Source organism: Corythoichthys intestinalis, chromosome 9, assembly GCF_030265065.1.
Source record: "Corythoichthys intestinalis isolate RoL2023-P3 chromosome 9, ASM3026506v1, whole genome shotgun sequence".
Taxonomy (NCBI): Eukaryota; Metazoa; Chordata; class Actinopteri; order Syngnathiformes; family Syngnathidae; genus Corythoichthys; species Corythoichthys intestinalis.
Window position 1 is genome coordinate 50,315,194 of NC_080403.1, and position 26,270 is coordinate 50,341,463.

The 26,270-nt window shown below is 39.5% G+C and overlaps 1 protein-coding gene across 3 annotated transcripts in view; it reads left to right on the plus strand.

The window, feature by feature from the left end:
• The window catches only part of mtss1 (MTSS I-BAR domain containing 1), an 86,108-nt gene extending 60,574 nt beyond the window's left edge, over positions 1–25,534 (plus strand). The window contains exons 7-14 of one of the 3 annotated variants that reach the window (XM_057845267.1): positions 8,166–8,323; positions 8,387–8,494; positions 13,566–13,663; positions 13,745–13,820; positions 14,057–14,236; positions 20,081–20,360; positions 20,474–20,500; positions 23,488–25,534. In XM_057845267.1, the coding sequence (XP_057701250.1) occupies positions 8,166–8,323; positions 8,387–8,494; positions 13,566–13,663; positions 13,745–13,820; positions 14,057–14,236; positions 20,081–20,360; positions 20,474–20,500; positions 23,488–24,398 (1,838 nt within the window). In that variant the 3' untranslated portion in view covers positions 24,399–25,534. The remainder of the gene's footprint in view (positions 1–8,165; positions 8,324–8,386; positions 8,495–13,565; positions 13,664–13,744; positions 13,821–14,056; positions 14,237–20,080; positions 20,361–20,473; positions 20,501–23,487) is intronic. The other 2 variants (XM_057845268.1, XM_057845269.1) reach the window with 2 other exon arrangements.
• The last annotated feature ends 736 nt before the right edge of the window (positions 25,535–26,270 follow it).

A 26,270-nucleotide genomic window follows, 5' to 3' on the forward strand; every position in this document is an offset into this window, starting at 1 on the left:
AGGTCAATAAAAAGGGAGCTAAAGGTTTGACTTAAAATACAGTGTTACCTCGACATACGAAGTTAATTTGTTCCAGGACCTTGTTTGTAAGTTGAAATGGTCATATGTCGAGCAGGATTTTCCCATAAGAATCTATTATAATTCCATAAATTGTTCCACAGCCCAAAAACCTACACTAAATCCTTAATAAATACTGCTGATACAATTACATATAGCAATTGCAAAACAAATGAATTTTAAATAAAAATGGGAATAATAATACTAATATTTCCTGTAATAATGTAACGAATCTTGTTCTAATGTGTAACTGAATGCACTGCGTGGCTGACGTGACCGAGTGAGGGAGCGGTGCGGTTAAGAGTTTACTTTCACTTTTAATGTTTTGTTCAGATTACGTCAACTGCGGCGGACAGTAGGCATTTTGTGTTGGACAAGTTCTGAAATAAATGATAAAAACTAGGGCTGTCAAACGATTAAAATTTTTAATCGAGTTAATTACAGCTTAAAAATTAATTAATCGTAATTAATCGCCATTCAAACCATCTCTAAAATATGCCATATTTTTCTGTAAATTTTTGTTGGAATGGAAAGATAAGACACAAGACGGATATATACATTCAACATACGGTACATAAGTACTGTATTTGTTTATTATAACAATAAATCAACAAGATGGCATTAACATTATTCTGTTAAAGCGATCCATGGATAGAAAGACTTGTAGTTCTTAAAAGATAAATGTTAGTACAAGTTATAGAAATTTTATATTAAAACCCCTCTTAATGTTTTTGTTTTATTAAAATTTGTAAAATTTTCAATCAAAAAATAAACTAGTAGCTCGCCATTGTTGATGTCAATAAATACACCATGCTCTCTCATGGTACTAACCCATAAAATCAGTTGGACCCAAACGCCAGCAGAGGGCGCCAAACACAAAAAAACAAGTAACAAGCGTACATTACACTGGACTGTCATTTTAGTCTGTTTGAGCGGGGCATGTGCGATAATTGCGTCAAATATTTTAACGTGATTAATTAAAAAATTTAATTATCGCCCGTTAACGCCATAATTTTGACAGCCCTAATAAAAACCTGACGAAACTGGCGATTTCTCTGGCGATGTTACCACAATAATAATTGCCACCTTAACTTATGAAGACTGACTAACGGTGGTCGGAGGAGGACCGTGGAGATTGTAGAAATTCCATGGCTGTATTGTTGAGCCAGTTCACGGATGCACACCCCACGCTAATATTTTTCTATCATTTGCATCTTCATTTCAATGTCAAGCGTCACCTTTTTCCTTGTTTCACCACCTGTACCAACCTTTTTGAAACCTGTCTTAATTTCTCTCACAAGAAAATCTGCCGTGCATCCGTCTGCGGTGCTGTCATGTTGTCGTATTTCGAGCATGTCGGATGTAGAAGTAAATGGCGGGTCAAATTTTACCTCGGATGTCGAAAAGACTGTGTCGAAGCGATCGTATGTCGAGGTATCACTGTAATTAATAAAATTTGAAATCATTACAATGAATAAAATTGAAATGTATATAATTGAAATCAGTGTACAGTACGGCTGCAGCTGTCGATTATTTTAGTAGTCGATTAATCGATGAACCATTAGTTCGTATAATCGAGTAATCGGATAAGGAACAATGAACAATGAAAAATTAAATTTCCTGAGCTGAGCCTCAAACGGTGGGTATCCCTAACGGTACAAATAAATAAATGTGGATCTATGTACAACAAAAGAACAATTGGGGATGACGTGGCTCAGTGGTAGAGTAGTTGTTCCCCAACCCAGAGGTTGTGGGTTCGATTCTCTGCCCTGATGAACTTGCCTAAGTATCCTTGAGCAGGATACTGAACTCCACATTGTTCCTGGTGCTGCGTCACCAGTAGGTGGATGGCGATGTAGTATAAAGTGCTTTTACCGCCTTGAAAGGGGGAAAAGCGCTATACAAGTATAACACCGTTTAACAAAAGAACAATTGGCTAACTTACATAGCAAAAGTCCGGTAGTTTAAATGCTATAAAGTAACTTTTTTTTTTTTACAGTGCTCTTAATAAATGGTTCAGACACATATTCCCACAAAAATAGGCTAAACATACCTATAAATTAAATTACGAATGCATAAAAAAAAAAAAAAAAAGACATTAGCTCAAACAAAAACTTAGCTTATGTTGGTCTTAACAGGGAGCACCTGGATTTAGCCATGTGAAATTAGGCAGACCAGAGGGCAGTGTATCCACCGAAATCAATAAAACTAAATACAAACACTTTCCAAATAAACCATTTCAACGGCATTTAAATTAAACGAATACTCGAAGCAGCAAAATTTAATTTGAATCTTTTTTTCTAATCGAATACTCGAGGTAATCTATTAATCGTTGCAGCACTAGTGTACAGTATGAATTTGAAGCAAACAAATTTTGAATTGAATACTTAAATTTGTGACTCATTCAATTATTTAAAATTATTTAATTGCAGGGAGTCCCCGAGTTATGACCAAATTTCCTCCGATGATGGCGATGTAATTTTTGTGAAAGTCTGATTTGACCATTAAAGTCGAAATTTTAAAGCAAAATACTTATGTGTATACATTAAAATAAAAATATCAGATGTTGTAATTGCCATTACTGCTGAGAGGTAGATGGAGAGTTGGGCTGCAGCTATCGATTATTTTAGTTGTCAATTAAACAACTAGTTAGTTTGAATAACCGAGTTATCGGATTAGGAACATTTAGTGCGTTGCAGAATAAATTTTTGGCGATGTAAAACAGAGGCTTGCTAAGATTGCACTTTCAAATGAGCCTTAAATGCGAATACAAAATAAAATTCCAGAGTGTTTCTTCAAACTGTGCAGAATTGCACTTTTCATTTAAAAATAAAATAGCCTCAAATGGAATAAAAAAATAATAAATGAGGATCCAAGTTCAACAAGAGAACAACTGGCTAACTTGAATTGCAAAAGTCCGCTAGCTTAAATGCTATAAAATGCTAACTTAAAAAAATAATAATAATAATAATTTAAAAAAATTTTTGCGTTTAACAAATCGTTCAAACACATATCCCCACAAAAAAACAAAAAAAAAGAACAACGCTTAATTAACCTATAAACTAAATTGCAAATGCATATATAAACATATGAGCTCAAACAAAAACTTACCTTATGTTGGCCTTAACAGGGCAGCTGGATTGAGCCATGTTAAATGAGTCATGTCATATTCACTGTTGCACCTAGAGGGCAGTGTATCCACCCAAACCAGTAAAACTAAATGGAAGGACTTTCAAAACAAACATTACAATGCCACTCTAGTTAAACGAATCCTCGAAGCAGCAAAATTTGATTTGAAGCGATTTTCTAATCGAATCAGTCAAGTTTATTGAATTGAAGCAAACAAAATTTCAATTATTGAAATATGTAACACATTAAATGATTTATTTAATGTATGAACCTCATAGTATCCTATTTTTTGCTTAACTTTATTAAAATGACGTGTTCTGTCCTCCCTCAACATGAAGTTGTTCAGCTTTACAGACAGCAAACAAGGCAATTGTTCTTTTTGAAGCATTTTAGTTCCTTCACTTTTGACAATTTGTAGAGCTGTAACACATATGTACACTTATGTTCAAAACAACACGCATTTTAACAATAAAACACTTGACACAAAACTGGTGTTCAAACATCCATCGAGTCTGATCAGTATTTAAATTTAGTAGATTAAATTAGCCTAATTGGCCCAACAAAATCCGCTAGCTTAAATGCTATGAATGCTAACGTATTTACAATTTTCATAGCAAATCCCTGTAGCTGTAAACTTAATTACAAATGCATGATACAAATGAAAGTTGAAATCGACGAGTAAAAATTGAAATGAATAAAGATATAAAAATAGAAGAAAACAACTTTTGAAATCATGTTTTAAATATAACTTATGACACATTTAATTACAATTTAGGGAAACGTTCCTGTGCCAGGTGACTTTCACTGTTCTTCCGGGAATTTTTTGAGAGGTTATATAATTATTTAGGAATATGTCGACAGACAGCCAGCAGTCATATCTGCTGATGTCGGCAGAGAACTCTTCAACATACCTTTTTGTTATCGTTGTTGGTGAATGAATGTCATTTCAGGCTGCCCCAGGCTATCTGTACCACAGTGTATATGTGCCCGAGTGTATCTGGAATGCAGACCAACTAGTTTTTACGTCCAAAGAAAGTGCTTCTAATGGGCCTAGCATGCATTAACTGTTGGTTTTATTTGTATTGCTTTCTCTCTTTCAGTGGTGGAGACTGTTTGGACTCACTTTAATGGGTTTTATCTTATTGGCTAGTATCGGCGGCTATAGACAGCCAATCCATTTGGACTTGTAGGGCTGCTAGCGAACGGATATCGTCGGCAATGGCACTTAGCAAAACAGTTTCACCTCCCATGAAGTGTACTGGTTGTCGCATTTCTTCTCTGTTCACATCGGTTGTTGAGTCACAACCGCACATTGTGCACGTGTGTGTGTGAATGTACGCGTGTTTCCACGAAGGCCAGACGTCAGGCAGACTTGGCGGCGCAGCGAAACGGAGCGTCTGTTAGTTGTGTGAAAACGATCCTGCTGACCCCACGGTGCTCCCACACGCAGACGGTGCTTAACTTTAGGACACAAATGTCTGCAGTTTTGTTTTTTTGCTGGGTATATGAGTATATACTAGGGGTGCAACGGTTCAGTTAGCCCACGGTTCGGTTTGAACCTCGGTTTTGGGATCACGGTTTCGGTTCGGTTTCTGTTTGCTTTTTGTATTTTGCTTTTTAAAAAATGAAATAAACACTTAAAATGTAAACATTTTCAACTGTTAAAATGCCTCTTAGCTCTTTGGCTAGTGTAATGACTGACTACTGAAATACACACACAGTAGTAAAAAAGTTACTTGGCAAAGTAACTGGTGATACCTTTCATGTTTTTTTTTTTTTTTTCCATTTAAAAAAACCCCAAATAAACCCAAAAATATACTAACCTTTGCTATGTTTGGAGGTCATTTAATGTTGTGAATCAACCGTTAAAGTTGATGAAATTGCTCCCGTTTTTGCATTAGTTCCCTTCTGTCTACTTTTGACATGTGAAAATTTTAAAACTGTTTCATCCTTTAAAGATATACTCAAGTCAAGATTTTACCGATTTAGGAGTATTTTAGATAAAAAGTTGCTTAGGTTCGCTCGGAAGGTTTACTACAACAGAGCCTTTCTGAGAAGTTTACTGCTCTAAAATGGCGGCTGTTTACTAACGCCACGGAGTCTGTCATTTCGCATGTGCATGAGACATCCAAGCGTAAATTGTATGCTGTTGGCTACAGTCAGGAACTATTGGAGCCGCCTAGCCTAGCATCACGTTTGCTACAGTGTATCAACAAACACTCTTCCCTCTCAGTGTCTGACTTTTCTCGCGTCATTCAACCAACGTATTAACTAACATTGTCTCGTTGCAGAAACGGTGACCAAATCCGAAAGAATGAAAAAAAAAACGTTATGTGCGAAAAACGTGCAGATTTTGAACGTAACGTACGGCGTACACATTTAAAAATCAGTGCTCACTTGTACAAATTATGAAGAGACCGTACGACTTGACAGGTATGAATTATAGTGGACCGTCACAGTTAGGTAGTAGCACTCTGTAGCACGGGACGTCCAACTATCAGTGGTCAGGGCGAAGCTATGTGCTTTAGCGAAATCATCTTCGATGGCTTTGCGTGCCATTTCATAAATGTCGGGGATTACGTTGTTGGAGAAATATGTCCGAGAGGGAACAATGTAACGCGGGCCAAGCGTTGCAAATAAATTAACGAAGCCCGCCGTGTGTTTTCACTGGTGTCATCTTCGGGGTTGTCCTGCCCTGAGAAAGTGATATCTGTGGGTGATGTCGGCTGAGGTGCCGGAGTCATGTTATAAAAGTGTTGCCATTAGCATGGGGAACAAGCGCTGAGCAATGCTTGCAATTTTTTTTTTCTTTCAATATCTTCTCTCCCTCCGCATTGTAGTCCGCGGGGAAACCAAAATGTTACCACACCGCCGATTTGAAAGAAGCCGGTGCATCCTCAAAATTCGGTCTCTCCACTCCTCCGCTCGCCATAGCTATTTGTTTTCTTGTTTCACTTTCACTTTGCTCGTAAGCGAGAGAGGGCGTTACTCGGCTTCTATTACACAGGTGCTTGACAGCGATCTGACTTTTACTTGCGGGGCTGGAATTTCTCCACAGCGGTGCTTCACGTCACACACAGGCACACAGAGCTCGATCAATTCTTTCCACAAGCGTTCGGAATACATTGATTGCAAAACCGAAAAGGCGCGGTGCATAAAGGCGTATTGAACCGTACAGGGCGAACCGTATGGTTCGGCTTTGAACCGCAAACCGTTGCACCGCTAGTATATACCCAGCAAAATATATGAGTATATGAGAACTATAATCTTGGCGATGTTTACATGCAGCCAATAACCCATTCGTAATCCGTTTTTGGGTTGTAACCTGGTTATGTAAGGCCATGTAAACACGTTCAAAGACTCGAATTTGCTCATTACTGTACGGTTTTTTCAAAGAAATATTATTCTCAGGCATGTTGTATCATTCTAAAGCATACTCAAGTAACAATTTATCTTTTGAGAAAAATATAGTAGTATGCATGAATGCATAAATGCATACCAATGCTGCGACAAATAATCGATTAACTCGAGTAATTCGATTAGGAAAAAAGCTTTGAATCAACTTTTGCTGCTTTGAGGATTCATTTATTTAGAATGGCGATGGAATGATTTGTTTTGAAAGTGTTTGCATTTAGTTTTATGGGTTTGAGTTGATACACTGCCCTCTAGTGGCAATAGTGAATATGACATGTGTAACAGCTGAATTCAACTGCTCCCCTGGTTGTGAGATTTTATTTGAGCTCATATGTTTGTTTATGGATTCATAATTTAGTTTAGAAGTATGTTTAGAATTTTTGCGGTGGGAATAGGTGTTTGAATGATTTCTTAAAAGTATTGTTAAAAAAAATAAAAAATAAATAAAAGGTTTGCATTTTATAGCATTTAAGCTAGCGGACTTTTGCTATGCAGTTTAGTCAATTGTTCATTTGTTGTTCTTATTTTATTTATTTATTTTACCGTTTGAAGCTAAGCTCAGATATTTAAAATTAGTTTAAAATGGAATTTTATTTTGTATTGACAATTAATGCTCTTTTGAAAGTGCAATCTTAGCAAGCCAAAATATTATTGCAAGCATAAACACTTGTTTCTTTCATTGTACATCTCCTAAAATTTACTCTTCAAGGCATTAAATGTTTGTCATCTGATTACAATTATTACGATTATTCGAACTAAACTAATCAATAGATTAATCAATTAATTAGATAATCGATAGCTGCAGCCCTAATGCATACACAACTTTATAAAAAGAATTGCCTCACAGTCATGGCTGTCTGTTTTATGTAATTTTTTATGAAAACAGATCTTTTTCATTGAATACAATATCTGCTTTTGTTTTGGAAAATAATGATACTGTTAACATCGTATTCATAATCCAATTTAGCTCGGCGATTTGTTTTGGTTTCAAAAATTTTAGGCCCAGAGTAACTCATCTTCTTTTCCTTTCGGCTTTTCCCTTCAGAGGTCGCCACAGCGAATCAGTTGTCTCCATCTAACCCTGTCCTATCCATCCTCTGCTCTCACACCAACTACCTTCATGTCCTCATTAACTACAGCCATAAGCCTCCTCTTTACATATCAGTCAAATACGCATTATTTAAATATGAGCAGATTAATGGACTAATAACAAAAACAACCAGACATTAGTTGACTATCAAAATCCTTACGTGACTGCCCAACTTGGAGTGTATAATAAACTTCTTACATGACAGGTATTTATTTGCCTGTGTAGTAATTAAAGATTTTACACTACAGCACCATTTCCCGCGTTTAACAAATGAATCTATATCCCATTATTCTCCACAGCCAAGCAGTCATTGCACAGCAAAAAAAATGCAATGAAAATTCAACCATGTGAGAAACGGCTGACTCAGTATTGCATTGCGCATGAACTGTTGTTTGGGAAATGCTAGACTTGACTGCCTCCTGCTGGTAGAAACTCAGTGGTGTCAACTCTGACCAGTTACTCTCTTCATGTGTAGGAAAAGACCAAGCGCGCGGACAATTGGACAGTGCGCTGCAAGATGTCAACGAGCGCTACGCTGTCCTGGAGGAGACGGAGAAGCGGGCCGTGTGCCGGGCACTCATAGAGGAGAGGGCGCGCTACTGCACCTTTGTTACAATGCTGAAGCCAGTGCTGGTCAGTGTGTGAGAACACTTAAATATGTAGTCCACATGTTAATCTTAACCCTGTCATGTTTAGGACCATGAAATCAACATGCTGGGCGAGGTCACCCACCTGCAAACCATCCTGGAAGATCTCACCACGCTGACGGCCGAGCCGAATAAACTGCCACCGGCTAGCGAGCAGGTAACTTGCACTAACACAAGTGTCTTAATCCGTTTTGCTGGACGTCCAGTCCATATTTACTAGGAGAGCCTGTCAGTGAATGTCTTTAAAAAAGGTTTTTAAAAAAGGCAATAAGTTAGTTCGTTCTTAAATTGTAATGTGTGAAATAGTCTGAAATTTTAGGCTTTTTTTTTTTTTGTATTTTCTCAAGGTTGGCCGTGAAGTTTGTGCAAGAATTGGCATTAACTTTTGTTGTAAGTCAGGGGTCCCCAAACTTTTTCCTGTGAGGGCCACATAACTTTTCCCTTCTCTGATGAGGGGCCGGGATCAGTTTGTAACAGAAAAAGTGTGACGATTGCAGGAGTGCCTAAATGTAAAAAATTATTGTTTTTCAGAAAGCCACAATCAAATAACCCTTCCTGGATTCTTCACGGAACAAAAGTAAATAACATAAAAATGATAATATAATATAATACTAATACTAAATAATAACACTATTAATTAAATAGATAATAACCAAATAACCCTCTCTGGGTTCTTCACAGAAAAAAGCCAGGAAATAAATAACACTATTGAGAAAAAAAAAATCAAAATGCTCTTCAGGGGTCGGACCAAATGTGGTGGCGGGCCGTAGTTTGGGGACCCATGTTCTAAGTGGTCCTCAAAAAGATCTTTAAAAGTCCAGAATTTTGTTTGATGGAACCTGCGGAAACAATGTTCTTAGTTTGCACTTTCGTTTTTGCCGTATTTTTCGGACTATAAGTCCCACCGGAGTATAAGTCGCATTTTTAGGGGAAATTTACTTGATAAAATCCAACACATAGAACAGATGTCATCTTGAAAGGCAATTTAATATAAAAATACAATAGAGAACAACATGCTGAATAAGTGTACAGTATGATAATGTTACATGATGCATGAACAACGAAATGCGAATATACTGTCCTAACCAGGACGCTCCGGCTCGGTCCTGGCTAAACAGCGAGCTAAACTCCCAAATGACGATGCTGGACGTCCGTATAATTCGCTGACTTAATTTTGGCCGTCGTTATGACGCCATCATTTGAAGAGTGAAACTAAAAATAGAAATAATACAAATCAATTTCCTCCTCGATACCAAACAGGTTCGCATCAACGTAAATAAATGATAATTAGCTGCTATAACAGCAATGACAGAAACGGTTAGCATGCGTTCGCTAGCATTAGCACATTGTTCAAACAGCCACACAACTGCCTTTAAGTGTCCGATCGCAGGTGGAAAACACACAACAACAGAAAAGATGATACACACAGGCGTTGCCTCTGTAGATATTTTACAAGCATAAACAATGAACGTAGGTCTGCAGCCGTGTTTCTCTCTCACTCTCTCTCTCGCCCACTCGCTCAGACGCTGCGTAGCTGTCCATCTTCTTCTGGCGTGTGATCGCTCTTCTTCGCATAAACTAGTGCGAGTGTGACCCCACTTGGGCGTGAAAGCGCCACAGACTAAAAGCATGCATTTCAATATCAAAAAGTCAATAAAACTATCGAACGCACATTGCCAAAGGCAGAACGGGAACGTGGCCATAGCTATTAAGGGTTATTCAGATAACTATAGCATAAAGAACATGCTAACAAGTTTACCAAACCATCAGTGTCACTCCAAAACACCAAAATAACATGTGTAATGATATCATAATGTGTTAATAATTTCACACATTAGTCGCTCCTGAGTATAAGTCGCACCCCAGCCAAAATATGAAAAAAAAAAAACTGCGATTTATAGTCCGAAAAATACGTTTTTTTTTTTTTTTAATGAGTAGGTTTTTTTTTTTTTTTTTTTTTTTTACTTTGGCGCCATCTGTTGGAATATTGGTGCTATTCTTGTACAGTCATTGAAAGTTATTCCATCTCAGTTTCTTTCGTATCAAGATTTTTTTTTGTATTTTGAGCCGAGTGTTACACGTAAATTGCTTAATTCGTTCCAAGCACTACCTAAACGCCACATTAAATTTTATAATCTGGGTAAAACCAGAATTAAACAAGCACATTTGAATCATTCAATATACCCAACTGTTAACGCATTCACTCCCAGCCATTTTCACCGGAGCAAGGCCCTTCGCTCCCGGCCATTTTACCGGATTTTGACTGATTTTGTAAGGCCCACACAAAATTCTGTTCTATTGCTATATAAACATGGAACCCACCAAAGGAAAGATGAGACTCTTCTTTCAGGAGGAAAAAAGTTAGTTCATATCTTTTTCCATTCTTTAGAAATCAGCATTAAAAAATATCTTGGTTTGAGCAATTTTGCAATTCCTGATGAAAAACAGAGAAATTGAGCTTTTTGTGAAAGCATACATTTCAAACATAACTTTGACTTTAACACAGGTATTTTTTGCTTTGTGACAGCCCAAACGTCTGAATAATGTTTTCCTTTTACAAAATAACATAAACAACAAGACAACTAGAGCTTTTGATTGCAAAGTAACAATTTATTTACGCATAACTGAACTATTGAACTGGGATATGACGCTGTTGTAAACTTTTCCCTCATTGCCGCCTGTCATAAAAATGGATTTTTTTTTGAGTCTTTCTTTTGTGGTGACCACTGATTTGTGGCAGAGTTCGCCTGGGGAACTTGTGTGGGGTTAAGGTTAGGGTTCCCGGGAGAGTACTGGTTTGGCCGTGCACCTTTCCGACTGAATCGCAGAACACTGGAGGGTGCGGGGGACGCGAGCGGCCGAGCACGGCAGCGCAAGCCCCGCTCGGTGAGCAGCACGGACTCAACGGCATTGTCCGCTGCACTGGTCGCCCCCGGTCGTTCTGCTCGGTCGTCTAGCGCCTGGCATCCTGGACATCCATTCGGTTGTCTTCTGCCCGTGGCCCGGCCGTTCGTTCCGTTGAATCGGGTTCCGGGTCTTACCAAATGCGCTACTGCACTCCAGTGGTCAGTTTTATTGCTTTAAAATTTATTTTCAGCATTGTGCTTTGGAGCCAAGTTGCATCAGAACCTAGAGATGTCTCTTGTGAAAAAAATGTAAAAGATGTATAAATAAGTCTTTGGGACACTGAAACAATTAAAAATAGAATGTATTTATACGTTTTTGTGAGCAAATGAGACTGTGCCTATCACCTATCTCACTCTTTGTGAGACAAAAACGCGAGGAGTGCACTTATGGTTAAAGCATTGAGCCCCCTAGAAGAACAGCAAAGCCACTGTCGCGCCTATGCATGTCATCATACTGCGACACCAAAACTGAAACTTCATCAACTATAGGCCAAGAGGGAGCAGAATTTCCTTACTGTAGCATGATGGGAAAAATTCTGGCCAGTAGGAGAGAAGAATCCTGTTACTGATGCATGATGGGAAAGAATGACCAATAGGGCAGCAAGATCTTATAGGGTAACTTTTAAAAACAGGAAGTGCATAAATCTTTTACAGTACGTAGTAACTTCATTGTTTTGAATATTTTTCCGTAATATGAAGCAAAAAATACATTGTCATCAAACGTTTCATAATCTGAATATATTGTATACAAAGCGTTCGTATGTCGAGGTACCACTGTAGTTAAGATTTGCAGCTATGTTTTTAACGTGTGTGTAGTCCCTGGGTTTTGAAGTACTCGATGACCTTAGGAAGCCGGAGTCTCCAGTGTTTTTTTTGTTGTTGTTGCATAAACAGTACCTTATTATACCTCACAGTACAGTATCTTATTTTTTACTTCACTTTATTAATGTGATGTGTTTTGTCTTCACTAAACATGAAGTTGTTCAGCTTGACAGACAGCAAACAAGGCAATTGTGCTTTTTGAAGCTTTTTACTTCCTTCACTTTTGGCAATTTGTAAAGCTGTAGCACACATGTAGACTTATGTTCAAAACGACACACATTTTAACAATAAAACGCTTGTTCAAACAGCTGGTGTTCAAACATCCATCAGGTCTGATCAATATGTACATTTAGTCGATTAAATTAGCCTAATTTGCCTAACAAAGGTCCGCTAGCTTAAGGGGCAGTTTACATGGCGACACAAAGACGCAATGACTGAGTAGCGGACTCGCCTCGCGTGCATATGGTGTCGGCGAAGACGAAAAATTCTGAATCCTGCCTCTAAAGTGGAAGAATCCGATTGCGGGGGGTTGAGGGGGACTTCCTCGGCATGCATATCAAAGGCTCCTGTGGTGCGAGACCTCGCCGTTAGCGTCAGCACTCGTACACGTCACATTGGGCGTGCGCAGCGATGCTACTAAACATTAAAAACGGCAAATATTGCGGAATGTCGGCTTTAATTTACTGTTTTAATCATATTTTTAAGTTAAATATGTTGAATGTTTCAATTTTTGTGCCTTTTTGAACAAAAGAAAAATGACATTGCTTCGAGTGGGCGGGCATATTTTTTTCCGGGCTGAGGGAGCTTGGTGGGGTCAAAGTGCATCATTCTCTGTCGCCCTGTAAATCTGCACTGCCCCCTAGGGCCTGGCATGAATACTACTTCGTTTTAATGCGGAATTGTGACATTGTTCAAATGGAGACGCGAATGCAAATGCAAATTTGAAATTTTTCGTAGTCTCGGAGAGTCACCATGTAAACGACCCCCAAATGCTACAAATTCTAATGTATTTACAATTCTCATGCAAAATCGCTCACACGTAAGTCCACAAACTGTAGATGTAAACTTAATTACAAATGCATACACAAACATATATTGGCTGAAAGAACTTACAGCCTTACGTATGCCAAACCAGAGTGCAGCTATCCTTTATCCATGTCAGATGTCTGCTTCTCAGTCATACAAGGCGACAGTCCAGTCAGACCCAACGCTGCCACCAGAGGGCAGTGTATCCTCATCATTAAACAAAATACAATACTTTTGGACTTTTTGGAGAGTTATTTTCAGGTACTTAAAGGGTTAATTCCAATTTATGTGGATAGTCAGGTTACATCGCCAGCATAGGAACGTAACGTAACTTGTTCGTAACCAGACGACTACCTGTATTAATTAGTGCAAGCCCAGGTATATGCGTAGTATTCACAGAATATGTTGTAGTACTTATTCAAATGTTAAAAACACATTAAAAACAGCCATTCATGTTCCTGTATTTTTCCTTAGGTTATTTTAGACCTAAAAGGTTCCGACTTTAGCTATACCTATCAGACGCCTCCGGCCTCTCCCAGCAACACGCTGTCCAGGAAGAGCAGTATCAGCAGGTAAATTATGCGGCAAATTCATTTTATACTGCTTTTTTTGTATCCTTTAATACTCAGAATCCTTTTATTTATTTTTACTAGTTACCAGTCCGGATCAGTGCGGCACGTGCCATCCTTGGACTCCATCAGCTGTGCTGTGGATGGAGTGCACATCCAGGTAAAATCTTTGCATCTTTGCTTTGTAGATGCATATTTCTTTAAATTAAGTCAACAGGAGAGATCCTTGATGAAACTGGATGGGCGAGTTGCCAATTTTTGCCCGCAAGTAGTTGGAGTTTCCATTAGTTTAACGGTCTTTTAAATCGTTTCCTGTAAAGGGAACGGAAGAAGTGTATAACCCTTCAAAATAAAAGCTCCAAAAAGGACACGCTGCTTCTCCTGTGTGTATAATAGCAGCGCTCCTCCCGGTATCTCCTCATCGGCTGCGATGAAAGCGGCCGCTCGCTCAGCGAAGGCAGCTCCCCCTGTCGCCCGAGCGGCCGGCCGGGCTGCCGCGGTCGCTACGGTTACACCGCTGGCCACGGTCAGCGCCCGGCGTTGGGCCGCCGCGTCAGCCGCCGGGATTTGACCACCGTGAGACGCACTAAGTTCCTCCACTTTTCGTTGTTTGGTGCATTGTGGTAGCTCATCGCATCCCCCGCCTTCAGTGCTGTTGAGTTCCTCGTGGTTCCATGCAGTTTGTGTCATTTATTTCCATGTTCAAATGGCAATCAAATACAGAAATGGGAAAATCCGGTCACCAGACTTCAGTAATTCTATTCTAGTGGTGTCTTGAGTTTCATGACGACACTAAACTCAACTCACTGATACTCAACCAATTGAACATTAAATTCGCCATTAGTCCTTTGGCCTATTTTTCCATTAACCATAAATTTCGTACTGTAGAGCACAGCTGACTATAAGTCGCACCACCCAAATCTGATCAAAATTTGAAAAGAAATACAAATAGACCACACCTGACTGTAAGCCTGAAGTGCCCATGTTAAACTATGGGATATATTTTTTAAAAAGCAAGAATTTACGCGGGATGATTGGATGATAAAAAAATATATATTATTAACCAAATGAGCGTCATCGATATGATAAGTACGATATGACCCAGTCCCATTCATAGTCAGTGTTCAAAGTCAGTTTGAAACCATGAAGTTACTTCACTGTGTGGGAGAGGGGACTAAATTAATTTGCAGCATCCTAGAATCCTCTTAAAATACCCACAGTGCTTGATGAACTCGTGGCTAAATGCTTTCAGCGCTAGCCTTAGCATTGCAGCTATTTTGTAGCATGATGTAGTATGTATGTGTTTGTATAAATTTTTTAATCTAATAACTCATACCTAGTCTTTACCTGTTCTTCTGTAATGGCACTATACAATACAATATATACAGTGGGGAGAACAAGTATTTGATACACTGCCGATTTTGCTTGTTTTCCCACTTGCAAAGCATGTAGTCTGTAATTTGTGTCATAAGTTCTCTTAAACTGTGAGGGACGGACTCTAATACAAAAAAAAAAAAAAACTGAAAATCACGTTGTATGATTTTTAAATAATAAATTTGCATTTAACTGCATGAAATAAGTATTTGATACATCACAAAAATCGAACTTAATATTTGGTACGGAAACCTTTGTTTGCTATTACAGATACCAAACGTTTCCTGTAGTCCTTGACAAGGTTTGCACACACTGCAGCAGGGATTTTGGCCCACTCCTCCATGCAGATCTTCTCCAGACCCTTCAGGTTTCGGGGCTGCAACACGGACTTTCAGCTCCCTCCATAGATTTTCTATCGGGTTCAGATCTGGTGACTGGCTAGGCCACTCCAGGACCTTATGATGCTTCTTACTGTGTGCTTTGGGTCGTTGTCATGCTGGAAGACCCAGCCACGACCCATCTTCAGGGCTCTCACTGAAGGAAGGAGGTTGTCAGCCAAGTAAGCCTGTCGCAATATGCAATAATTCCATTTATCGTGCGGTATATAAAAATGAAGACGGTAATTTTCCCGCTGCGATTTATCGCCTCGCGCGCACGTGTGTGTACGCACTTGCGGCAGATGTGTGGCAGACGTACTTGACAGCGCTTTTTAAAGTTCAGCTTCCTTGTTGCCAACTACGCAACATGCTGGGACGAGGACTCACTCTGTTTTATTGACTTCTGGGTATGTTCGTTTTATATATTTGAGTTTGAGTGACCGTCATTCAATGGAGGGAGGCAGGGCTGAGTGCACTGTTGGCGCACAGCAATGAGTGAGCGGAGTGAAGAAGAGGACGAACCAGTCAGCAAAATGTTTCTGGAGGTTGTTTCAACAAAGATGGCCGACAGAAAAAATCTACATGCTAATTTGAAAAACTATCACCCTCTCCAGTTTTCACTGCTTAGTCGGAAAACTGCATCGCAACAAGCGGCGCCTCCTTGTCACGTTAATTGACAATTAGAGGTGTTCGCCTGATGTGAGAAATACAGACGACACCGCGCAAAATAGGTTCCCTCACGGAAAGTGAAATCTGATACATTGCTGAAGAAATGAGACCGTTTAACCTCTGTTTAGTGTTATTTGATACCTTTTGTTACTGCAACTTAGTCTATTTTTCTCTGTTGTTGTTCAAGTGAAATTACTGTTACTGCAACTTTATACATATGTGCCTAAATGCTTCAGTTATTTAGTGCAATCTTATTTTTTCTTGAAAAACGACATTTTATTTATTATGTGTTTCTGTGCGGTATTAATGTTGTATTTTACTTGAAAGAGGCATGGTCTATTGTTTTTAGTTGTGATTTCTTAAAAGGTATTATTGAATTTAAAAGAAAACATTTATTGCGTTTAAATGGGTGTTGTTGGTCTATAAATATATACTGTATTCTCACTGCGTTATTGTAAATCGGTAATTTTTTTTGGGGGGGGGGCGCAATACTATCACATATCGCAATAATTTATGAGATAATTTATCGCCCACTAAAAATTTTTATCGCGACAGGCCTACTGCCAAGATCTGGCGATGCATAGCCCCATCCATCCTCCCCTCAATACAGTGCAGTTGTCCTGTACCCTTGGCAGAGAAGCAGCCCCAAAAAATGATGTTTCCTCCTCCATGTTTCACGGTTGGGATGGTGTTCTTGGGATTGTACTCATTTTCCTCCAAACACGACGAACCGAGTTTAGACCAAAAAGTTCAATTTTGGTCTCATCCGACCACATGGCCTTCTCCCATTGCTCCTCTGAATCATCCAGATGGTCAGTGGCAAACTTCAGACGTGTCTGGACATGCACTGGCTTCAGCAGCGGGACCTTGCGTGCGCTGTAGGATTTTAATCCATGACGGCGTAATGTGTTTCCGATGGTTTTCTTGGAGACTGTGGTTCCAGCTCTCTTCAGGTCATTGACCAGGTCCTGCTGTGTAGTTCTGGGCTGATCCCTCACCTTCCTCATGATCAGTGATGCCCCACGAGGTGAGATCTTGCATGGAGCCCCAGAACGAGGCAGATTGACCGTCAACTTGAACTTCTTCCATTTTCTAATAATCGCTGCAACAGTTGTTACCTTCTCACCAAGCTGCTTGCTTATTTTCCTGTAGCCCATCCCAGCCTTGTGCAGGTCTATTATTTTATCCCTGATGTCCTTACACAGCTCTTTGGTATTGGCCATTGTGGAGAGATTGGAGTTTGTTTGTTTGAGCATGTGAACAGGTGTCTTTTATACAGGTAACAAGTTCAAACAGGTGCATTTACTTCCGGTAATGAGTGGAGAACAGGAGGGGTTCTTAAAAAAGAACTAAGAGATGAAATATTTACAAGTTGGTAATGTATCAAATACTTATTTCATGCAGTTAAATACAAATTTAGTATTTAAAAATTATACAATGTGATTTTCTGGATTTTTGTATTAGATTCCGTCCCTCACAGTTGAAGAGAACTTATGATACAAATTACAGACCTCTACATGGCTTGCAAGTGGGAAAACCAGCAAAATCGGCAGTGTATCAAATACTTGTTCTCCCCACTGTACAGTCCACTACTGGATGGAGCCTTCCTGGCGACCACTGTTGTTTTTGGCAGCCCTTTTAATTTTTGTCTTAGTCTTTTGGACAAAAATACTTATTAGTCTTAGTCATATTTTAGTCATTTCAAAATGTGTTGGTCTTCGTCTAGTTGGAGTTGACGACTCTCATTCAAATTACTACTCAAATTATATTTCGTCTGTAAAATTCAAAAGTTTTAGTCCAGAAATAAAGGTTTCCAACCATTTCGAATGAACATAGACGAGCACATATTGTAGCATCTACAAGGACAATGCCAACTCGGTGAGGATAATACACAGAAGGACAAGCAGTACATAATTTTCAATTAAACCCATTTAGAAGTCACAAACAATGTTAAAATAAAAAAAAGTTGTTTAAGAGGATGATGCTCGCCACGGTAAAGTTGATGCTAATGCTAACACAAATGCTATGCTAACACGATGAGTTACATTCAGTTTGTGACGATCACTCTGCACATACCTTTAAAGACTTAAGCAACATTGCATATTCTCTCTTGCCACAATAAGAAAACACATCTTACAATAATGTTTCCAAACAAGCAAGATGGAGCGCAGACGAAGTTGAAACACATCCTAAGCTGGGAGGGAGCGGCGCAGCACATCCCACATAAGTTACACGACCCAAACACTGATGTACTCTACGTACAGAATGAAAATGTCACGCATTGTGAACATATGACAAAAACTATGTCGCATTTTGGTCTCATCAGACGAAAACTGGGGTTCATCTCGTTGTGTTTTCGTCGCCCAGGCTACATTTTTAGCTCGTCGTCTTCATGGAAAAAATTCAACTAAATATTTTTGTCATTTTTGACAAAATCAACACTGCTGGCAACAAAATCCTTTGAGCGGATCACGAACTCTGCTAGCTAATGCTAGCATAGCAGTTTTGTCGTAGCAAACTGGATATCCTTTTTGTTTAAATATGTCTAACCACCCGTGGTTAGCCGTGAATAGGAACATAAAAAAGATAAAATACCTGGGTTGTGCCTCATACGGTATAGAAAACAAATGAGGATCTGCATTTAATGCATTTAAAACTAATTTTAAATATCTGAGCTTAGCTTCAAATGGTAAAATGAGTTAGTGCAACAAAAGAACAATTGGCTAACTTACATAGCAAAAGTCCGCTAGCTTAAATGCTATAAAATGCTAACGTTTATTTTGTTTACAATGCTCTTAACTAATGGTTCAAACACATTCCCACAAAAAATGTCTACATATACCTATTAGTGCTGCAACGATTAATCGATTAACTCGAGTATATGATTAGAAAAGAATATTTGAATTAAATTTCGTTGCTTCGAATATTCGTTTAATTAAAGTAGCATTTTAATGGTTTATTTTCAAAGTGTTTGCAGTTACCAACATTTAGTTTTATTGGTAAGGGTGGATTCACTGCCCTCTAGTCAGTCATTTCAAATGGCTGAATCCAACTATTATAGGTATTTTTAGCTGTTTTTTGTGGGAATATGTGTTTAAACCATTTGTTAAGAGCTTTTAAACAAAAAAATGTTAGCATTTTATAGCATCTAAGCTAGCGGACTTTTGCCATGTAAGTTAGCCAATTGTTCTTTTGTTGTATATGGATCATATATATATATATATATATTTTTTTATACCTTTTGAGGTTCAGCTCAGGTATTTTAATTATTCATTTTCCTTATTTGATTACTCGATTATTCGAACTAACTAGTTCATCGATTAATCGAATACTAAAATAATCGATAGCTGCAGCCCTAATACCTATAAACTAAATTACGAACAGGGAGCAGTTGGATTCAGCCATGTGAAATTAGTTATTTCATGTTCACTGTTGCCACTAGAGGGGAGTGTATCCTCCTAAATCAATACAACTAAATGCAAACACTTTCAAAACAAACCATGACAACGCCACTTTAATGAAACAAATACTCGAAGCAGCAAAATTTAATTCGAATCCTTCTAATCGAATTACTCAAGTTAATCAATTAATCGTTGCAGCACTAAATGGAACAGTAGTGTTACTAAGTAGAGTCTTTGAGTGCATCCAAAGTGGCTGCCAAGAAACATGAATGAAATAAAACAAGAAAAAAAGATGCTAGTTGGCCCGTAAAAATCTATAAATTAGCAGTTTCAAGCCACAGGGTTCAAAAATAGGAAAACAACCTTGCTGCTTATAGTCTGAAAAATAAGAAATTTGCTGTCGTCCATTCCATTTTGAGTGAGAGGGTTGGCAGTGATCTTTCGCAATCATCCAGTTCAAATTCTACAAAGCGATGCTACTAGCATAACCGCCATCCATTTTGGCTTCTGTTCCCTTGTTGGCGTCATTCCTTCATTGTTGTTTTATTGTGCTTATCGTTGGCTGGTCAAACTGATTCGATTTTGTGTGTTTGTGACAGGATACCATGGGCTCCACCAATCAGCTGGCTTCTACCGGCACAAGCGGCGAGAACGGCCTCCTGGCGCCGCCACACAACGCCTACACGCAGCACGGCGAGAGGGCCCGCGCCATGTCAGCGTCCAGCAAATCGTGTTCCGCTCGCGATCAGTTGGCCCTGACTTTAGGGGCGCTGACGTCAGACGCGCCGCGCAGCAGCCGTGACTCGCTGCACTGCTCCAGCGGATACAGCACGCAGACTACCACGCCGTCCTGCTCCGAGGACACCATCCACACACACGGTCAGAACTAGCACTCGGGTGTTTTGTTCAACTTAGTCTTCAGCGTTTGTCTGGTCATCTCTTCGTCATCTGTTTTGTTTCTTTGCTTAAAATCCTCCTTCCTTCTTTTCCAGCTGTAAGAAGAGAGCCTCCCCTCTATGGTAGGTCTCTGACTGTCCTCCCTTTCCCTCTTACTTATCATGCTTGCATCCCCCCTTTACTTCATCTTGCTTGTACTACTCACATGAGTTGAAGTTCTCTGCCGTAATGATGGAAATCAGTCAGCAGAGGGGCTTGTGGGTGGTAATGCGTGGGTGAAAGGGGGCCTATGATTCATTTCACAAGCATTAGTGATTGGTACAGTTAGACATAGGCTTTTCATTATCGGTTTCGGGCCAACATGCACGTTGCCTTCAAAGTGAATGAATGTAGAAGCCTTCTGCCTTCGTACAAGGCAGGTCACAGCAATTAGGCGTATTGACCATTAGATGTCTCCAAATTGAGATGCTTGAAATTTTGTTAAGTAAGCATTATCATTATTAAAGCATCCAGTAGGGCATCACAATATAATTAGGCCCGCATATATCAGTATCTGTTTGAAATCAGTTTCAGATTTTTGGAGTTGGACCATATCGGGATATCAGTTATAAGTTAAAAAGTCATTGTCGGGCAACTCTAGTTACAGTTGTTGAATCCGCTCTTGTCATGTTTTTGATTTAGAGCACAACAAACCATTTCATAACCCAATACATACCACTTCACATGGCTACCTAAGGCCGTAATGAATAAAATACAGGTAGTCCCCGGATTACGATGTACTCGATTTATGTGATTTCAACTTTACGTCGCCAGAGTCTCGTCCGCCGTTGAGTCTCCAGTAGTTTTTTTTTTTTTTTTTTTTTTTTTTTTTTGCATAAACAGTTGAGGCATGTTTTATTTATTTATTTTGCATAAACAGTAGAGGCGTGCGAAATTTCCGATTCTTAGATTATTCGCGATTCGGCCGTGGAAGATTCGAGACTGATTCACAAACATCCAAATCCCGATTATTGAATTATACCAGGTAAACGGAAATAAAACACAGTCAGCGCGGTCATCGGGACGCAATGAGGAACGGACCGAGAGTAAATATCATGTTCAACTCATGCCACTAGATTAAAAAAAAAAAAAAATAATAATAATACCTGACTGTGACCATCAGCCGCTACAAACAGCGCCCAGCTGCTAGTTGCTACAAACCTACGGCAACATACGGCTATGGTAGATATCACGTATATCTAGAACTAGATGTGAAATGACAGACGACAGCCACGTTAGAACATGTACAGAGAACTAGATGCGAAATGACACTTTTATGCGCTAGTAAACAGGCACCATCTTAAAGCAGTGGACTTCACTAGAAGGCTCTGTTGTAGCGAACCTTATTACTTTTTATCTAAAATAAACCCTAAATTGGCTAAATCTTTACTTGAATCCATCTTTAAATGATGAAACAGTTTTAAAACTCTCAAATGTCGGAAGTAGACAGAAGGGAAATAAAATACAGGTAGTCACCGGGATACGATGTACTCGACTTACGTGATTTCAACTTTACGACGCCGGAGTCTCGTCCGCCGTTGAGTTTCCAGTATTTTTTTTTTTTTTGTATTTTTTTTTTTTTTTGCATAAACAGTAGAGGCGTGCGAAATTTCCGATTCTTAGATTATTCGCGATTTGGCCGTGGGAGATTCGAGAAAGATTCACAAACATCCAAATTCCGATTATTGAATTATACCAGGTAAACGGAAATAAAACACAGTCAGCGCGGTCATCGGGACGCAATGAGGAACGGACCGAGAGTAAATATCATGTTCAACTCATGCCGCTAGATTAAAAAATAATAATAATAATACCTGATTGTGACCATTAGCCGCTACAAACAGCGCCCAGCTGCTAGTTGCTACAAACCTACGGCAACATACGGCTATGGTAGATATCACATATATCTAGAACTAGATGTGAAATGACAGACGACAGGCACGTTAGAACATGTACCAAGAACTAGATGCGAAATGACACTTTCCTGCGCTAGTAAACAGGTGCCATCTTAAAGCAGTGGACTTCTTTAGAAGGCTCTGTTGTAGCGAACCTTATTACTTTTTATCTAAAATAAACCCTAAATTGGCTAAATCTTGACTTGAATCCATCTTTAAATGATGAAACAGTTTTAAAACTCTCAAATGTCGGAAGTAGACAGAGGGGAAATTATGGAATAACAGGAGCATTTTAACAACTATAACGGTTGATTCACAACATTAAATTAATTGAATGTAGTTTAAAGCTGCTGATACAGAATGGGGATTTGAGTATTTTATTTGCCGTTTTCAACTTGATACTAAAATAGTAGTTTGGTTTAGCCTGAGAGGATTTTTGAACAATTTTGGAACTAATGTACAAAAAATTAAAAGCGGGTGGGGGTGCATCAATAATCGATTTATAATCGAATCGGAGCGTCTGAATCATAAATGAATCGCTAAGCGCCCAAAGATTCCCATGTCTGATAAACAGTAACTTATTGTACCTCACAGTATCTTACTTTTTACTTTATTAATATGACTTGTTCTGTCCTCATTAAACATGAAGTTGTTCATCTTTACAGACAGTAAAAAAGGCATTTGTGCTTTTTGAAGCTTTTTACTTCACTTTTGACCATTTGTAAAGCTGTAACCCACATATGTACACTTATGTTCAAAACGACAAGCATTTTTACAATAAAACAGTTGACACAAAACAATTGGTGTTCCAATGTCCGTCTACTCTGATCAATATGTAAATTAGGTAGATTAAATAATTACTAATTTGCCCAACCAAAGGCTGCTATGATCACTTCCCAGTTCTTATTTTTGTCAATGGCCTTGGAGATGGACTAGGCTAGATTGAAAGACAGGGCTAGATTGCGGTTTCATTTGTAATTTTTTTTTTTGGGCTACCCATTTTCAATGATTCACAAAAACTGCACAAGTTATTAAAGTATTGTTATTGAAATACATTTACACAGAAAACATCATAAATGAAGTAAATCGAACAGTAAAATTATTCAGGAATTAAGTCACTTTAAAAAACTTGCCATCAATGTCATCACTCACATGTGTCTTTTGTCCTTTTCTAGTCGACTACGAGTCCATTTCCCTCCACGGGGAGGGTGACTCGGTCTCCCTGCACCACCTGTCGCACGGCGCCAGCGGCACCGGCCAGTCGGAATTCGACAAGTCCTCCACCATCCCGAGGAACTCTGATCTGGGCTATCAGTATCGCAAGTTCGCCCAGTCCAAGCGACCCGCCTCCACCGTCAGCCTGCTGGCCGACTCGGACCTGGCGGGCGCCTCACACACTGCCACCATCAGACGCAAGCCCTCCACCAAGCCGGTGTACCGCAGGGGCACCATCAGCGGGGGCGTGCCTATCCCCATCTCCACCCCGCAGGTCCCCACCACACCGGGGAGCGATGAAAACGTCTTCAACGCACCTTCCGGTGGAGGCTTGTCTTACAACAAGCATTATACTTCCACGCAGAGCCTCAGTGCCCTGCCGCCTTCCTCCAACTCGTCGTCCTCTCACTCGCCGTACTACCAGCTGGTGCCCGGCCAGATGCCCATCCCGGTGCCCGTGCCCACCGTTCCGCCAAAAGCGGGCATCGTTGCCAAGCAGCAGCCCAACCACCAGATGCAGACTTCGCAGTTTAACCACGAGCCACAGAAACAAAACCGAATTTACAACCAACCCCAGAACCAGATCCAAAACCGAATCCAACCCCACTTCCAAAACCAGCAGCTTAAACACAATCTCATCCACCAGCAGAGGGTCCAACAGAGGGCGTCCAATGCCCAGCAGGAGAACTCCATCCCGGGTTACGACCCCGACGATCTCCCCCCACCGCCCTCCGACCAGGACCAGGAAGTGGCGACACAAGCTCGCGGGGAAAGGGACATGCTGAACCTAATCAGAGGCGTGAAGCTCAGACGGACCCTAACCAATGATCGCTCCGCCCCCTTCCTTCCCCCGCCAACCAATCACAACTGAGCGGTCATCTTCATTTCGCTTCGTGCTGTGCGCATTTTTGTTGGTGTGCGTTTTCAAACCATTTTGCCTCTTGTTCCGCTTATTGGTTCAGTTTTTAAACGTGAATCAAAAAGTTTGTTAGTTGCGTTTGACAAACGGTGGAAAATTCACGGAAATTTCCGGAATATTTTTGGTCAATCGGCAGTTTTCTTTTGCTCTCGCAAAGCTCGCTCGTAGTGCAAATTTTTGCCTCTCATTACAAAGAGGAAAAAAAAGAAAATTACTGGTGTACGCTTAGCCCTTTTTTATGCTGATTTTCATGACTGGAATTAACAGTGACTGAACTTGATGTTGAGAAAATGAGCGGAGTTGGCATTTTTGAGCTTGAAATCCTGAAGAGTTGAGCTGTTTTATTTTGTTTTTTTATTTTTATTTTTAAATAGTAGTTTTTATTTGTAAACGTCATAGCAGGCTATGAGGAGAAAAGTTGAGAAAAAAAAAAAAGGGTCCTCTTGCTGTACTCGGTTTGCCCACACGATGGCGCACTTAGCTTTCAGGTTACGTTCAGGTTTTTTCCAAGTCCAATTGATGCAAAATTTTAGTTCATCTGAAGTTTCTGATTTTGAAGTTGGGCTGGATTGAATACTCTCCGTTGCTGTTGGACGTTTTTCGCCACATTTAGGGCTAGGCTGGCTTTCTCTCGTGTTATGTGGTTGGATATATTCCTTATCGAATGTCTGTACGCACACAATTAAGCATATTGTATTTTTCTGCAATGGGCCACCGTAGCCGCCGTCTTATTTTTGTAGAAGCGTGTTGGAACGTCCCGGCACAAACCAACAGAATGTACGTTTACTTTTCTGTTCATCCTCCAAATGCTGTCACGCCGCTCGCGTGTGGAGTCATCGAATTGTTCAGAATTATATTGACATCTCTCGTCAAAAAAAGTTCTGCTTGTTGTGTGTTTTTTTTTTTCTGATTTGTTGATTTGTAAAAGTTTGGAGGTAGAAGACTGCTTCAGAATTGAACGTCGAGTTTTACTTGATTGTTTAAAATAGTTTAGAATGTTAAAAAAGTGTTTAAATTGAAAGACATTCTATTTCAATAAAAGTTCATTGAAAGAGAATATCTTGGAATGTTAAAGGAGTAAGATTATTCATGATGTGTAATAATAATCATAATGATATTGACGGGACGCAGGGCCTGCATTGTTGGCGTGGCCGTCAAAGCTGGCTGAATGGAATCACAAAGAGCTTTTTTCGTTGAAAATTCTTGTGAATAAATGCTTAAATCCCTCAAATTATTTATAGGTTTGGACATAAAGCAGTCTCGATTTTTGGTTGAAAGCAAAAAAAAAAACGTGCAGGTAGCATTTATTTTACGTAAATATTGTGAACTATGAGGCTAGTCTGTAAGGAAATTGGTGGCCGCCATGTGAACAGATTTTTCGGTGAAAATTCTTGTGAATAAGTGCTTAAATCCCCGAATTCCTTATAGATATGGATGTAAAACGGTCTCGATTTTTGGTTAAAAGCAACAACAACAAAAAACTGCTGGTAGCATTTATTTTACGTAAATATTGCGAACTATGAGGCTAGTTTGTAAGGAAATTGGCGGCTGCCATATGTAAACAGAGGTTTTCCGGTGAAAATTCTAGTGAATAAATGCTTAAATCCCTGAGTTCTTTACAGATATGGACGTAAAACGGTCTCGATTCTTGGTTAAAAGCCTAATAACTGTGCAGGTAGGATTTATTTTACGTACATTTTGCAAACTATGAGGCTAGTCTGTAAGGAAATTAGCGGCCGGCGTATGCAAACAAAGAGCCTTTTCCGTTGAAAATTCTTGTGAATAAATGCTTAAATCCCTGAATTCTTTATAGACAATGGATGT